Raw genomic sequence first — 12,011 nt, 5'->3', positions numbered from 1 at the left:
TTTGGAAACCACAACCCCTGACAAATTTTACGTTTTGAACAATTAGTACGATCCCTTCCTTCTTGGAAACTACAATGTCCATATTTTGAAAAGTGGATGTGTCAGATGTATCAGTTCAACACAGTTGACTGGTGTGTCTTTGCTTTGTGTAAAAAACCATGTTCAGTGTGGTATTTTAAAGCCCATCTGGTCAAGTTATTTACAGAAGAATGTCTGTCTGTTTAATGCATTCAATTTGGCTTTGACTTTAAATACTTTAATAATGTAATGAAATAACGAAATCCATAAATTGCTTGACTTAATTGCTTGCTACACCCATACAGCCTACACAAATATCATCATTACTGTAATCATCAGCCAGACAGAACGCAAAACAATGATTTCTTCTTAGACTTACTGTAGAGATCCATTGCTGGGCTTCCTCCCTAGTTTGGCCAGGCGTTTTTTCGGGGAGCGGATCAACAGTCCGAGCGCTTGTTTGGGTAACTGGTTGCTTCGTTCTTCAGAGATCATTTTTCTAACACATTTAAAGTAGTCAACAATAGTTCGAATTTATGGTTTAATAGCACCTTGAATTTACGGTGTTCGAACTCTTTATTATTAGTAAAATCCACGTTTGAATATCGTACTGGTTGAAACCCTCCGGCTGACCAGCGTTTTCCATCACTCACAGTTTACAAGTTCAGTCAGCTACATCATTGAAATAGAACCCAGACTGTGTAGGTTATTTAAACAACACTGATCCGTTTCCAAAAAGGTAAAACAGTCCGACAGGTAAATTCCACAATTGATGATCCGCTTCAGAAAACGTGTCTCTGTATGATAAGCTATATAATCAGATGAGGTCCCGAGTTGGAGCTTGTAGTCCAGGCTGTGCGTCTCCGCACTCCGCAGTCTGTTTGAAAAGTGGCATCAGGAGCTGCCACTATGACGTCACAGTGGGCGTTACAGCTGTGCCTAACCGAGAGGTCAAACGTTATAATGAACCGAGTCCTTATGTGCGGTCAGAAATCCAGTTGAACAGTAATACTGAATCCCGAGAGGCTAAACGCAGAGCGACTTATCCAGATCATCAGTGTTTTATAACACTGGGGTGTTATGCGGAAAAAGGAAGGGTGGGAAAGGATATCCCTTGTTCTGGGTGTGAAGAAATGTGACTAATGCAAAAAAGAAAAAGAAAAGACTTGAAAACAATAGTATTGTATTTTTAACCCAAACATTAAATAAAATATTCTATTAAATGTGAATTGCGCCATCTATTGGCAGTAATGAGAATCACGTGGATGTTTTGGAACGAGGGAGAGGATTTTTAGAGATCAGAGCTTCTTTAAAAAAAAACCTGGACCAGTGAGTGTGTACTCTGAACATGGTTTTATGATTTTGAGAATCACAGTAGTGATATAGCTAAGCATGTTTATGACAGTTGTAGCCTAGCAGTTAAGGTACTGGACTAGTAAGCAGAAGGTCGCTGATTGAAACCCCACCACTGCCAGGTTGCCACTGTTGGGCCCCTTGAGCAAGGCCCTTAACCCTCAATTGCTTAGACTGTATTATGTAAGTCGCTTTGGAAAAAACCATCTGCTAAACACTGAAAATGTTTATGTTTTACACTTTGGTAACATTCACCAAACATACACGCAGACACAGAGAGAACATGCAAACCACACAGAAAGGACATGAACTGCTCCACCTGAGAATCAAACCCAGGACCTTTCTGCTGTGTGACGACAGAATGTTCCACCACCTAAATATTACCTGGTCAGTGCAAATCTTATGAAGTACAGAGCAACAGATGGACTAGTCATTGTATACACAGAGTGCCTCTATATGGTAGATGTAGGTCATTAAATGGCAAATGAATGAACATTTCAGACAGGTGCTCATAGTTTATAAACAACGCTACAGGAAACCAAATTAATTAATTTATTACAAATAAAAAGCCTTGACAGTGAATAATTAAGCATAAAGTGTAGTGATTAGATCATATTTTGCATAAACAAGTTCACATTTATAATCTATTTTACATTTACATGTTCAGCATTTAGCAGACGCTCTTATCCAGAGCGAAGACAGACAGAAGTGCTTCCAAAGTGAACATTTCATTTCTCAAGTTTAGGTAAACAACAGTCGAAGAACACAAATCTGCTAAAACCTGTTAGAACCAAAGTGTTTTTTTTTTAAAAATGCAAAGAGTATTTTTTAAAAGTGTATTTTAAAAAATAAACTGCAATTAGACGATTTTGTAAATGACATTTACTGCGTTTTAAAAAAGCAAACGCGACACTTTGTTATCAATTCATTTGGCCTTTTTATTCAGACAAATACAGATTTTAAAATCTCAACAAAAGGAAAATCTACTTTTTTCGAACTATACTGGTTTAAACATTCCAGATAGACCTTACAGAGAAGGAAAGAAATTACAAAAATGACGCAACAGAGAGCCCAATCTGAGTCTCAGTCAAAACACTGTACATTAATCTCCAAAACTGCTCTTGAAATTCTAAAACATGAAGAAAGACTGCAAATCTGCAATGCAAACATGTTACAGGTACGTTTCCTCTGACGCTTACTAACAGAAATGTCTTGTACTTGAAGGCATATAGATAATAAAGTATGAAGGCTAAACAAAAATAATAAGAAAATAAAAACAAGCTTCAGTAAAACTGGTAGAAAAGGGCGGCTAACTATGTGACATTTATTCTTCGTATTTTTATTCTAATTAGGCCACATCTGTGGTTCACCTTGTTTTAAGCAGCGGAGTTTTGCAGGTCAATGGTTGGAGGTCTTCAGGTCTTCTTCGCTCGGCTGCCCCGGCATCTCCTAGCGTGCACAAATCATCAGAAAAAGTCAATTAGTGGCTGAAATCCCATTTAAACACTGTAACTCTTTGCATCTTTAGCTTCTGTCAGCATTATTGAGGCATTAACAGTCTTTTAACTTTTTTGGTCAATCAAACTGTGAATCAGTGTGATGACACCTCTGTTTTGACTGATGCATGATGTTTTTGTATTTCCTCATTCTTCTTCCAGCTTAAATGTTTTGGTCTTGGCTGCACAATGACCACCATAAGAAAGCTTAGTGACCATTTGGTTAAACAATATATAGAGTATAAGCAGAACATACAAATATTACCTTGGAGTCAAAATTAATTTATGGACTTACTTCTGGATTAAAAAACCCGCTTGATATCCCCTTGTCCGAGGTTTCCCAATTACAGTCCTAGAGGCCCACTGCACAGCAAAATGTCAAGTTTGCCCTGCTCTAAACACACTTCATCCTGTTTAGGAGCTGATGCTGCCTTCAGGTGCTCACCACATTGTACATATCAGATGATTTACGTCGGAATTTTATTATCATAATAAAAACAAATCAAGATCGTCTTTAATGCCTGCAGGCAGACCAACATAAATAAATGGAAATGACTAATGCATTTAAGTTAGGCTTTACAGTTGCCGCTATAATGGCCACGTGAAGCTGCTAAACTCTTCCGCACATTAATGAAGAGCTGAATTAAGTTCAGTGCATTTGAAGGGAAGGAAGGTTAAAGGCACCAATAAAACCCAGACCTCAAACTCCCATTATCCAGAACACAACATCTTCCACTTCTAACTATAACCTCTGGAAAGATTCAGGTGCAATTTCCCAGTTGAAAAGTTTCTTCTGAAAATGGAAACCTGAATGCAGCATAATTACTGTCCCATTTACAAGCTGGATCAGAAGTGTGGAAAGCAAATGAAAAAAAAACTGAGTAAGGTAGCAGGTCTTTGGGAATGTAAATGAGAAACCCTATCCCTTTCTATTTGATTTTTAAATCATTTTAATTAAGCCAACAGGAGAATAGGCCTATATTGAAGTGCTCACTATAACATTTTAAGACTGAATTTCCCCCTTTAATGACCCATGTTAAGGAAGGGTCCAGAATGTGTTGGCTTGAAACACAGTGTAGAATTGATTTTTACTAATGTGCTATTTACCAGTGAATTCTACACTGATGGTGAGGTAAAACTGAGTACACTTGATAGTAAATAAAGGGGCAGTTTGGAACACAACCCTACAGCTAGGTCGCTTATGCAGCCAGCATCTCTCCTACTGCATACACCCCTAAGACCGACCATATTTTGTGGACCGTTGTTCACTCACATTGTGCCCTACATTTGCAGATAAACAGAAGTAAAATGTAATAGCGTGTAATAGCCTGAATTTGGGAGTAGATGCTGTGTCTCCAACTAATAAATCATAGTGTCTAAATTGGCGACTGATCATGTAAAGTGCACTATCCTATGATCACCATAACACACGGTGTGCACTAAGCTTTTGTTTCAAATAAAATGAATATAAAACTACTGCTGCAACTACAATGTCAAACTAAAAAAGAAAGCAACAAATAAATCTTACAATCATAATTCCCTTTGATCTGCCAAGACAGGGACTAACAAATTGAGACTCTGGGATATCAAACGGGTTCAATTGTATATAGTCCAACATTATAATTAAATATGGCGGACAACTTATATCTTTGAAATGAACAACAAATGATATATTAACCATGTTTTGGTTGTTTAATGGAAAACAAAATTAATAAACCAAAAACATTAAGCTTTGAAACACGTTCACAGACAACAGCATTCAAAAAGGATGTGGGTAGAGAAAGGAGTACCTTGGGTGAGTACCTGTACAGTTTGACAGTATCCTTGATTTTTAATTTGGCTTTTCATGGGGTCGCTCACAACACCAACGCAGTGTGAGGTATGGTAGTCGGCTGCAATAATTCATTAACCCTACACTTCCATCATCCCAATCGCTATCGACTTTAAGAACAGACTGCATTAAAGTGCAAGGCAAGGAAGCACACATCCATGAAACTTAGCAGAGTTAACACTGACGGCAGATTTAATAAATTAAAAAAAAAAAAAAAAGCTCCTTCCGTGAACACCTTAAGACATTGTAGATAGAGCTAAAACTGCTGTGTGCTTATATATGCTGATCCATACATAGGCACAATGATTGATAGTATCAACGTATAAATTAATCAAATACCACAGTTTATTCTTACTGCGAGCAGTTAACAGTTGAGGTAGTACAAGGAGAGGCAAGGGAGGGAAAAAACGTAAATTTGGAGAAGAACTTGTCTAAAAGACATGTGTATGACCGATACAAAACAAGGTACCTCCAGGCATGTTTTTCAGGACTACACTGGCTTTTCCCTCTGGGTTTGTTTCATTCTACCTTCTTCTGTTTCAGCCTTTAGTTCCATCTTCAGTGCATACTTACGATGCACTATTAAAAACAGGAAGAAAAATCACAGACATAACTGAAAGAAAAAGGAGGGAAGGGAGGGGGGGGGGAAGAGCTAAGCTGGTGAGGGGAAGTGCACTTACCTGGAGCTGATCTGAGGTCCTATCAGATCAGTTTTAATTGGACTGAGTGTCACCTTCAGAATGGAGATCTTCAGTGATGCCGTTCAGCTCTGCCTTAGGAGGTTCTGCCTCCATGGGCTCAGTATTTGTGGGCTCGCTAGGCCGCTCGTCACCTGAGCCCTTGCCATTGCTTTTCTTCTCTTCGGTATTCTTGCGCTCTAAGGGAACAGTGCAAATGCAATGCATTATTTAGAGGTGCCAGGCAAAATATCAGATGCATATACACATCATACAGGTTAATAAAATCAGACTTCACACTTTGGTTCAACAGAACAGAAAGGGCATTTCACAAACTGTTACCAATGTGCATAAACAAAGGGTTTGTTTAGTTATGGAAGAGGAACTCTAGTGGACAGAACCTTTTTATCAGACATCAGTGCCTGATATTTTAAACACTGTTTTGACTCAATAAGCACAAATACTGTATCCTTATAGGACATGGTTTTAGAAAATGATAACCACATGATTGCTTTGATCGTTTTCAAATACTACACTATATACCTGAAATTAAGTCAAAACTTTATGTTAATTGCCCAGTCACAATTTTGCACAAAATGACATCTATTTTGATGGAATTTGCCATGCTAGCAAATAGGCAAAACCAAATTCCAGTGTGAACAAAAGTCAGCCCAGAGACTGGATGAAAAATTACACGGAGCTTGCATTTGCTTTGACACCAATATGCATTTGCAAACAGTAGTACGGCTAATCTGTGTTGCTCTTTATTACACAATAATAAGAATGTAGCTAATAAAGAACATACAGTGCTAATATACCAGGCTTCAGCCTTACCTTTGTCTCTAGTAGTTTTGTCTTTTTCTCTGTCCCTGTCTCGACTGCGGCTGCGGTGTCGGTGGCTCCGGCGATCAGAGCTGCGGGACCTTCTTTTCTCCCTGCTGCGGGAACGCCTCTTCCTGTCTGAGCGCTCCCTACTGCGGTCCCTGCTGCGCCTCCTCTCTCGGTCACGGCTCCTGATTAACAACAGAGAATTCATGTAAACAGCTCTTTTCGACAGAAGTACTAAAAGTGATGAGCCACAAATCTGCATAGCTTCTGGATTCTGCGAATCACTTGGGAATGTAAAAGATCTGTAACTCCTCTTTGAATCCAAATCAACCCCAACAGTTAGAAATTAAATTAACAGACAACAAAATGAACTGATCAGAAATTTCTGTACCTTCTCACTATGATGCAAGGTTTTACTTAACCATTTTACTTCTATCTGTGCCTTAGATTAGACCTGCATGGCCTAGGGAAATCAAATATTTGCACCTATGCAAATAACCTGGCAGCCTTTTAACAATGTGCTGCACCACCGAGAATGATCAACAGGCAGAGACCATAAATTTGCCTGGAACACAGTGCACATAAGCACAGACTGACCCAGAGACTTACGCAAGATGTGTTGAGTTGCATGAACGTGACGATATTAATACTACAGCCCTAAAGGCCCACTATAGTCCTAAAGACTTATCCTACTAAACCACAAACTGTTGTTTCCACTGACAAATGCTGTAAAAACAATGTGCAGTACAATCAATGTAGCCAGTCTTTTAAAGTGCAAGCTAACATTTCTGTAGAGAAGGTCTATAAATATTCAGATTGCATAATAGTTTGCACTGCTACATCACATTTTAATACTTTTGCTATTTTATTCGGTAATTACCAGGTGTGTTTAAGCAAAGTATATGTGTGCACGCCTACCTGCTGCGCTTCCTGTCCCGTTCCTTACTCCTGCTCCTCCTCCTGTCCCGTGATCGGCTTCTGCGGCGCTCTGATGCCCGACTCGAGTGCCGGCTGTGGGAGTGACTTCGCCTGCTGCGTCTTTCTCTCTCCCGCTCTCTCTCCCGCTCCCTGTCCCGCTCCCGTTCACGCTCCTTCTCCCGTTCTTTCTCCCGCTCCTTCTCTCGCTGCTCCTCCTCCTCCTTACGCCTTTTCTCTCTCTCCTCCCTTTCCCGCTCTCTGTCCTCCCGCTCCTTTTCTCTTTTCTCCCGATCGTCTCTTTCGGGATCCTCCGAGCGCCGACGGAGTTTCTCCTGCAAAAATCCCGCCAACAAATGACCAGGCTGTTGAAATTTATCTATACGCAGAAGAGCACTTTACAGTATTTACAGATCAAAAACAAGAACTAAAAGGTGTTTTAAAGTCCTTGCTGATTTTGTTCAGACATGCTAAATAGCATCAAAATAGCAGTGTTGAGACACTTGCAAGGAAGTATCAGTCAACAAAAGTAAAGAAGTAGAACTGGATCACAAAGAGGGAACATAAGGTTGGTTACAGGCTGTAAGTAGAAATAAACAAAGCATTAACACACAAAAATGCACTCACTTTGAGTTCCTCCACAGTAGATTTAATTTTAGCATATCCCATATGCTGTTTCCCCATTAGATGGTCATCTACTCTGGACTGAGCATCACCGACGATGAGGAAAGCACCACACACCTCACATACCTCCATCTGCTTTTCCTGAGCAGCGTAGCTTTCAATCGTCTGAAGTTAAAACAAAGAAAAAAAAATCTATCAAATAAATCACAACAGTCCAGAATCAACCTGCTTCTGAAGTTTGTCCAGGTTTGTCCTGGCTTAGTGACACCAAAACATAAATTCAGTTCCCTAACATGAGGACCAAAACAAAAATAAATGGCCAAAAAGAAGCCAAATAAATACAAGTTAGATGTTTCTGACTTACAGATGGTGTTGAACTAAGCTGCTCCCTCTCCTCCTTTAGCTGCTCCACCAGCTTCATCATGCCCTGAGCTTCCTCAACACGGCCTTCGTTACCCAGCTCCTCAATCTGTGGACACAAGCCAAATCAGTAAGTCTTATCCTGGCATGAGTCAGCTTATAATATTAATATGCATACATACTTCTTTAAACAAAGTCTGTTGTACATATACACAATCATTATCTGTTGTCACCATAACAATTAAGTTAAACTTGATGACAATTACATAGAAAAATTACAATAGTGGTACATTAAAAGACCAACATTTCAAAATAAATCTAATAAACATACCTGGACAACAAGTGCGTCGATCTTCTCTGTAAGGACCTGGGCCTTCTCTTCATTCTTCCAGGACACAGGAGGTCCCTGTAACACCAGGCAAAGTAAGTATGCAATAAGTACTGTTGAACTATTAAAGATTATTAAATGCTAGAAAAGACACTAATTAATGTTACTAAAAAAGATATAAGACAAGATTACTCAAAATTTTGTACAAAAACTATTTTGTGGATGCTGCATTTTATATTCTCATTATTACTCTATTCGCCCCCATCAAAGCAGAGAGGAGACAATTCGCAATGTCTCTCCATTCCTCCGTATGAAACAATTCACACAATGTGATTGCCATAAGCGACAATTAATAATGCTGCAACTATCATTAAAATACAAAACAAAAGCTATGTTCACGCACTCCAGCGTTCTGCTGCGCCTGCGACAGTGCCAGTCTGGCATGTCCTCTTCGGATTCTGCGCTCCACTTCAGCCAGCAGACTCTGCAGGTACCTCAGGAATTCTCTCTCATAGCCTTCTTTCATAAATCGGGAGCTCTTTTCATACCTAAAAAAACACACACACTGCTTATTTTTGCTTTGCATTATTATATATATTATAAGGGCAACCAGCGCAAAGTACATATTATGTATACACGCATCTTACTTACATTTTGCGTAGGTTTTCATCGTGAATCTTTTCACACGGACCTTGGAAAAGACAATTATTGATATGATTAAAACTTAACTTGAACTAAGAATAAAGCTAGAGTGAGAGTTCAGACTGCTGGTTTGAGACTGATAAATAACAAACATGCTCCATTATAAAGGTAAAACCTCCTATAATTACACTAATGTTAGGAAGCGTTATACTGGCTGCATCTTTATCATATGATTATCATATTTTGTCAGCACTTGTAATGAACTGTTTGCTACAGACTTTATAAAATCTACATTCTGAGGGCTGAACTGGTTCAAAGTGTTTATGTTCATCTTCTGTTATCAGTTATTGGCTAACTATCAACAAATAATAATTGGTTCAGTTAAATTCATTTGAAAAAAAAAAGTCCCTGAATGAGTCCTTACCTAAGTCAGAACGTGTGTTAGTAAACAACTCAGCTGGGCAGAAGCCACACAGATAATACTTGCAAACCTAAGGAAAATCAGAAAAAAGCAATTATTGCATAATAACATAAACGAGAAGTGCAGACCTGCAAATACACGGTCATGTGATCCATCAGAAAAACATTTGCATAATGATGGCAAAAAATGACTTTAAAACAAAGGGATGTTTGTTCTTGTTTGAGGCTAGGAAAAGAGACAACATGGAACAAACATTTTCCAATATTTAGCATCTGTGGTAGCTTCTATGCCATCCAAAAAATTGCCTGGCTAATCTACGTATATATTATTAGTTTGACCTGAGGTAAACAATAGAGTTGACATTTAAAATCTGTTTTGCTGTTTGTTTGTTCTAACTATGTTTTGTACAGTTTATAATTGTATAACCTAGTAGGTAATATGGATGATAGATTTCTCTTATTAAAATTAATAAATATGATAGCTGTGTCCCAAATAAGGAGTTTGATGAGTTCATGTTGGTATGCAATTAATCTAATTATCTTACTAGCTAAATATTATATTCGTAAAACCAAAAATTTTATAAATTTAGATTTGAATACATATTTGCAAACAGTAAATTCCTTGAGCCCCTCTTTAAACAAGAAATTATATAGATTGCAATTTAGATTTCTATAATAAAAAAATGCAATTCTAAAGAGGGTTTTATGTTATTATCTCTTTTCTTTTTTATGTTATGATATTGGAACCAGATTTCTTAAATGATTAGTAATTCGTCTGGCTTTGTTTTTTTGTTGTTGTTGTTAAACATATACTTGTTATTGTTGTACTAAAGGTAAATCATATCTTGGTAATATGTTTATATATATTAAGTGTAATGTTATGTTCACTGTATACGGTTTCTTTAAATAAAAAAGGTACAGTGTATTATAAATCTGGACAAAATAGACTGTTTACATTCTGGATAACGATCTAAAAGCCACCAAGATGACAAAATGTAACCGTGACTATATAAATAATAGGTAAACAACGTGTTGGGTACAAACTTGGTAGAGTAACTGTGCAGTACACGCTGGCTAGTTCCCAGTCCAAGCAATCTCAGAATAGCAATGCTAGTTAGCATTAGCGTGCTACTTTAACTAACGCAAGAGTTAGCGTAAATAGCGCCCGTTTTTTAAACTTTTAACATACTGACTACATCCCACTGCTTACAGCCACCTTAAACTGTTATTAAAACACCGAAAACAAAGCAGCGGTGCATTATATTTAATTTAACCTTCAGCACGCATTATGCGGTTTGGGACACAGCCACCACAAATACGACAGAAGCAGCTCTATGTTAGCTTGGGTTTATCTCACACTCGAGTAGCCAGGATCAATTCGTTCATAATGTAAATAATTCAGTGCTGAGAAGTTTAAATTGCGATTTAATGTAAAAACGGAGACTTTATTTGATGCTAGTTAAGCTAAAGGCTAACTCCTCGGTGTGTGTGAAACTTACGCTCTCGTGGTCCCAGCGAACGTTACAGCGCTTCTCATCCGGGGCCAGATTTCTGTCTCTGCCCATCAACTCATCGAGTAACTGGGCGGCGGAGAGCATCGTGGCTGGAAGTTTTTAAAAAAAAAAAACAACTAGCTAAAATGCTCTCTTAATATGCATTTACAGACAGACCCGACGCCCTCACTTCAACAAAATGGCAGCGTTGTCTCACACAGCACATACTGTCCCCCCACAACAGAAAGCCGCTGTTTGTGTGCAGCGCCACCTGCTGGTGAGGAGTGAAACAACAGCGCAAAAGCATGTACGGTTGAACACAAACGCACACACTTCTAAAATACTTACACCGATCAGCCATAATATTAACATTCCACTTACCATATAGAATCACTTTGTAGTTCTACAATTAATAACTGTAGTCCATCTGTTTCACTGCATTCTTTGTTAGCCCCCTTTCATGCTGTTCTTCAATGGTCAGGACCCCCACAGGACCACCACAGAGCAGGTATTATTTGGGCGGTGGATCATTCTCAGCACTGCAGTGACACTGACATGGTGGTGGTGTGTTAGTGTGTGTTGTGCTGGTATGAGTGGATAAGACACAGCAATGCTGATGGAGTTTTTAAACACCTCAGTGTCACTGCTGTATTGAGAATAGTCCACCAACCAAAAATATATCCAGCCAACAGCGCCCCGTGGGCAGCGTCCTGTGACCACTGATGAAGGTCTAGAAGATGACCGACTCAAACAGCAGCAATAGATCGTCTCTAGCGATCGTCTCTGACTTTACGTCTACAAGGTGGACCAACTAGGTAGGAGTGTCTAATAGAGTGGACATTGAGTGGACACGATATTCAAAAACTCCAGCTGCTGCTGTGTCTGATCCACTCATACCAGCACAACACACACTAACACACCATCACCATGTCAGTGTCACTGCAGTGTTGAGAATCATCCACCACCTAAATAATACCTGCTCATAGCAAGCTTGGTACCATGGGCTTAGATACTGCCATGCAAGAA

General features: G+C 38.9%; 2 protein-coding genes across 6 annotated transcripts in view; both read right to left on the bottom strand.

Moving 5' to 3' along the window:
- The window catches only part of radil2a (Ras association and DIL domains 2a), a 35,734-nt gene extending 30,492 nt beyond the window's left edge, over nucleotides 1-5,242 (bottom strand). Inside the window, exons 1-2 of one of the 3 annotated variants that reach the window (XM_063018390.1) lie at nucleotides 5,168-5,242; nucleotides 2,742-2,820 (exon numbers count right to left, since the gene is read on the bottom strand). In XM_063018390.1, coding sequence (XP_062874460.1) covers nucleotides 2,742-2,820; nucleotides 5,168-5,177 — 89 coding nt within the window. In that variant the 5' untranslated portion in view covers nucleotides 5,178-5,242. The other 2 variants (XM_063018388.1, XM_063018389.1) reach the window with 2 other exon arrangements.
- luc7l3 (LUC7-like 3 pre-mRNA splicing factor) lies at nucleotides 2,285-11,199 on the bottom strand. Of its 3 annotated transcripts, XR_010015651.1 has the most exons (12): nucleotides 10,992-11,199; nucleotides 9,497-9,563; nucleotides 9,082-9,121; nucleotides 8,834-8,978; nucleotides 8,434-8,508; nucleotides 8,107-8,211; nucleotides 7,746-7,907; nucleotides 7,122-7,453; nucleotides 6,210-6,388; nucleotides 5,379-5,575; nucleotides 2,742-2,820; nucleotides 2,285-2,620 (listed from the first exon to the last, which is right to left on the bottom strand). XR_010015651.1 is itself a non-coding variant. In XM_063018391.1 (11 exons), the coding sequence occupies exons 1-10, from the start codon at nucleotides 11,088-11,090 to the stop codon at nucleotides 5,412-5,414; spliced, it is 1,368 nt and encodes a 455-aa protein (XP_062874461.1). In that variant the 5' UTR covers nucleotides 11,091-11,199; the 3' UTR covers nucleotides 2,285-2,820; nucleotides 5,379-5,411. The 3 variants fall into 3 exon arrangements, 2 of the variants coding, with proteins under 2 accessions (XP_062874461.1, XP_062874462.1); XM_063018391.1 differs by having other exon boundaries at nucleotides 2,285-2,820; XM_063018392.1 differs by lacking the exons at nucleotides 2,285-2,620; nucleotides 2,742-2,820 and adding an exon at nucleotides 5,192-5,277.
- Between the last annotated feature and the right edge of the window lie 812 nt (nucleotides 11,200-12,011).

This window comes from Trichomycterus rosablanca, chromosome 22 (assembly GCF_030014385.1).
Source record: "Trichomycterus rosablanca isolate fTriRos1 chromosome 22, fTriRos1.hap1, whole genome shotgun sequence".
NCBI lineage: Eukaryota > Metazoa > Chordata > Actinopteri > Siluriformes > Trichomycteridae > Trichomycterus > Trichomycterus rosablanca.
This window is presented reverse-complemented; position numbering and strand designations above follow the sequence as displayed.

Excerpts from the sequence above, each read along its gene's own strand:
- luc7l3 (XM_063018391.1), bottom strand. The coding sequence starts at position 11,090 with ATGCTCTCCGCCGCCCAGTTACTCGATGAGTTGATGGGCAGAGACAGA. Across the intron at positions 7,908-8,106 it reads AGCTTAGTTCAACACCATCT|ACGATTGAAAGCTACGCTGC; the intron begins GTAAGTCAGAAA and ends TTTTAACTTCAG. Across the intron at positions 5,576-6,209 it reads CAAAACTACTAGAGACAAAG|AGCGCAAGAATACCGAAGAG; the intron begins GTAAGGCTGAAG and ends CTGTTCCCTTAG.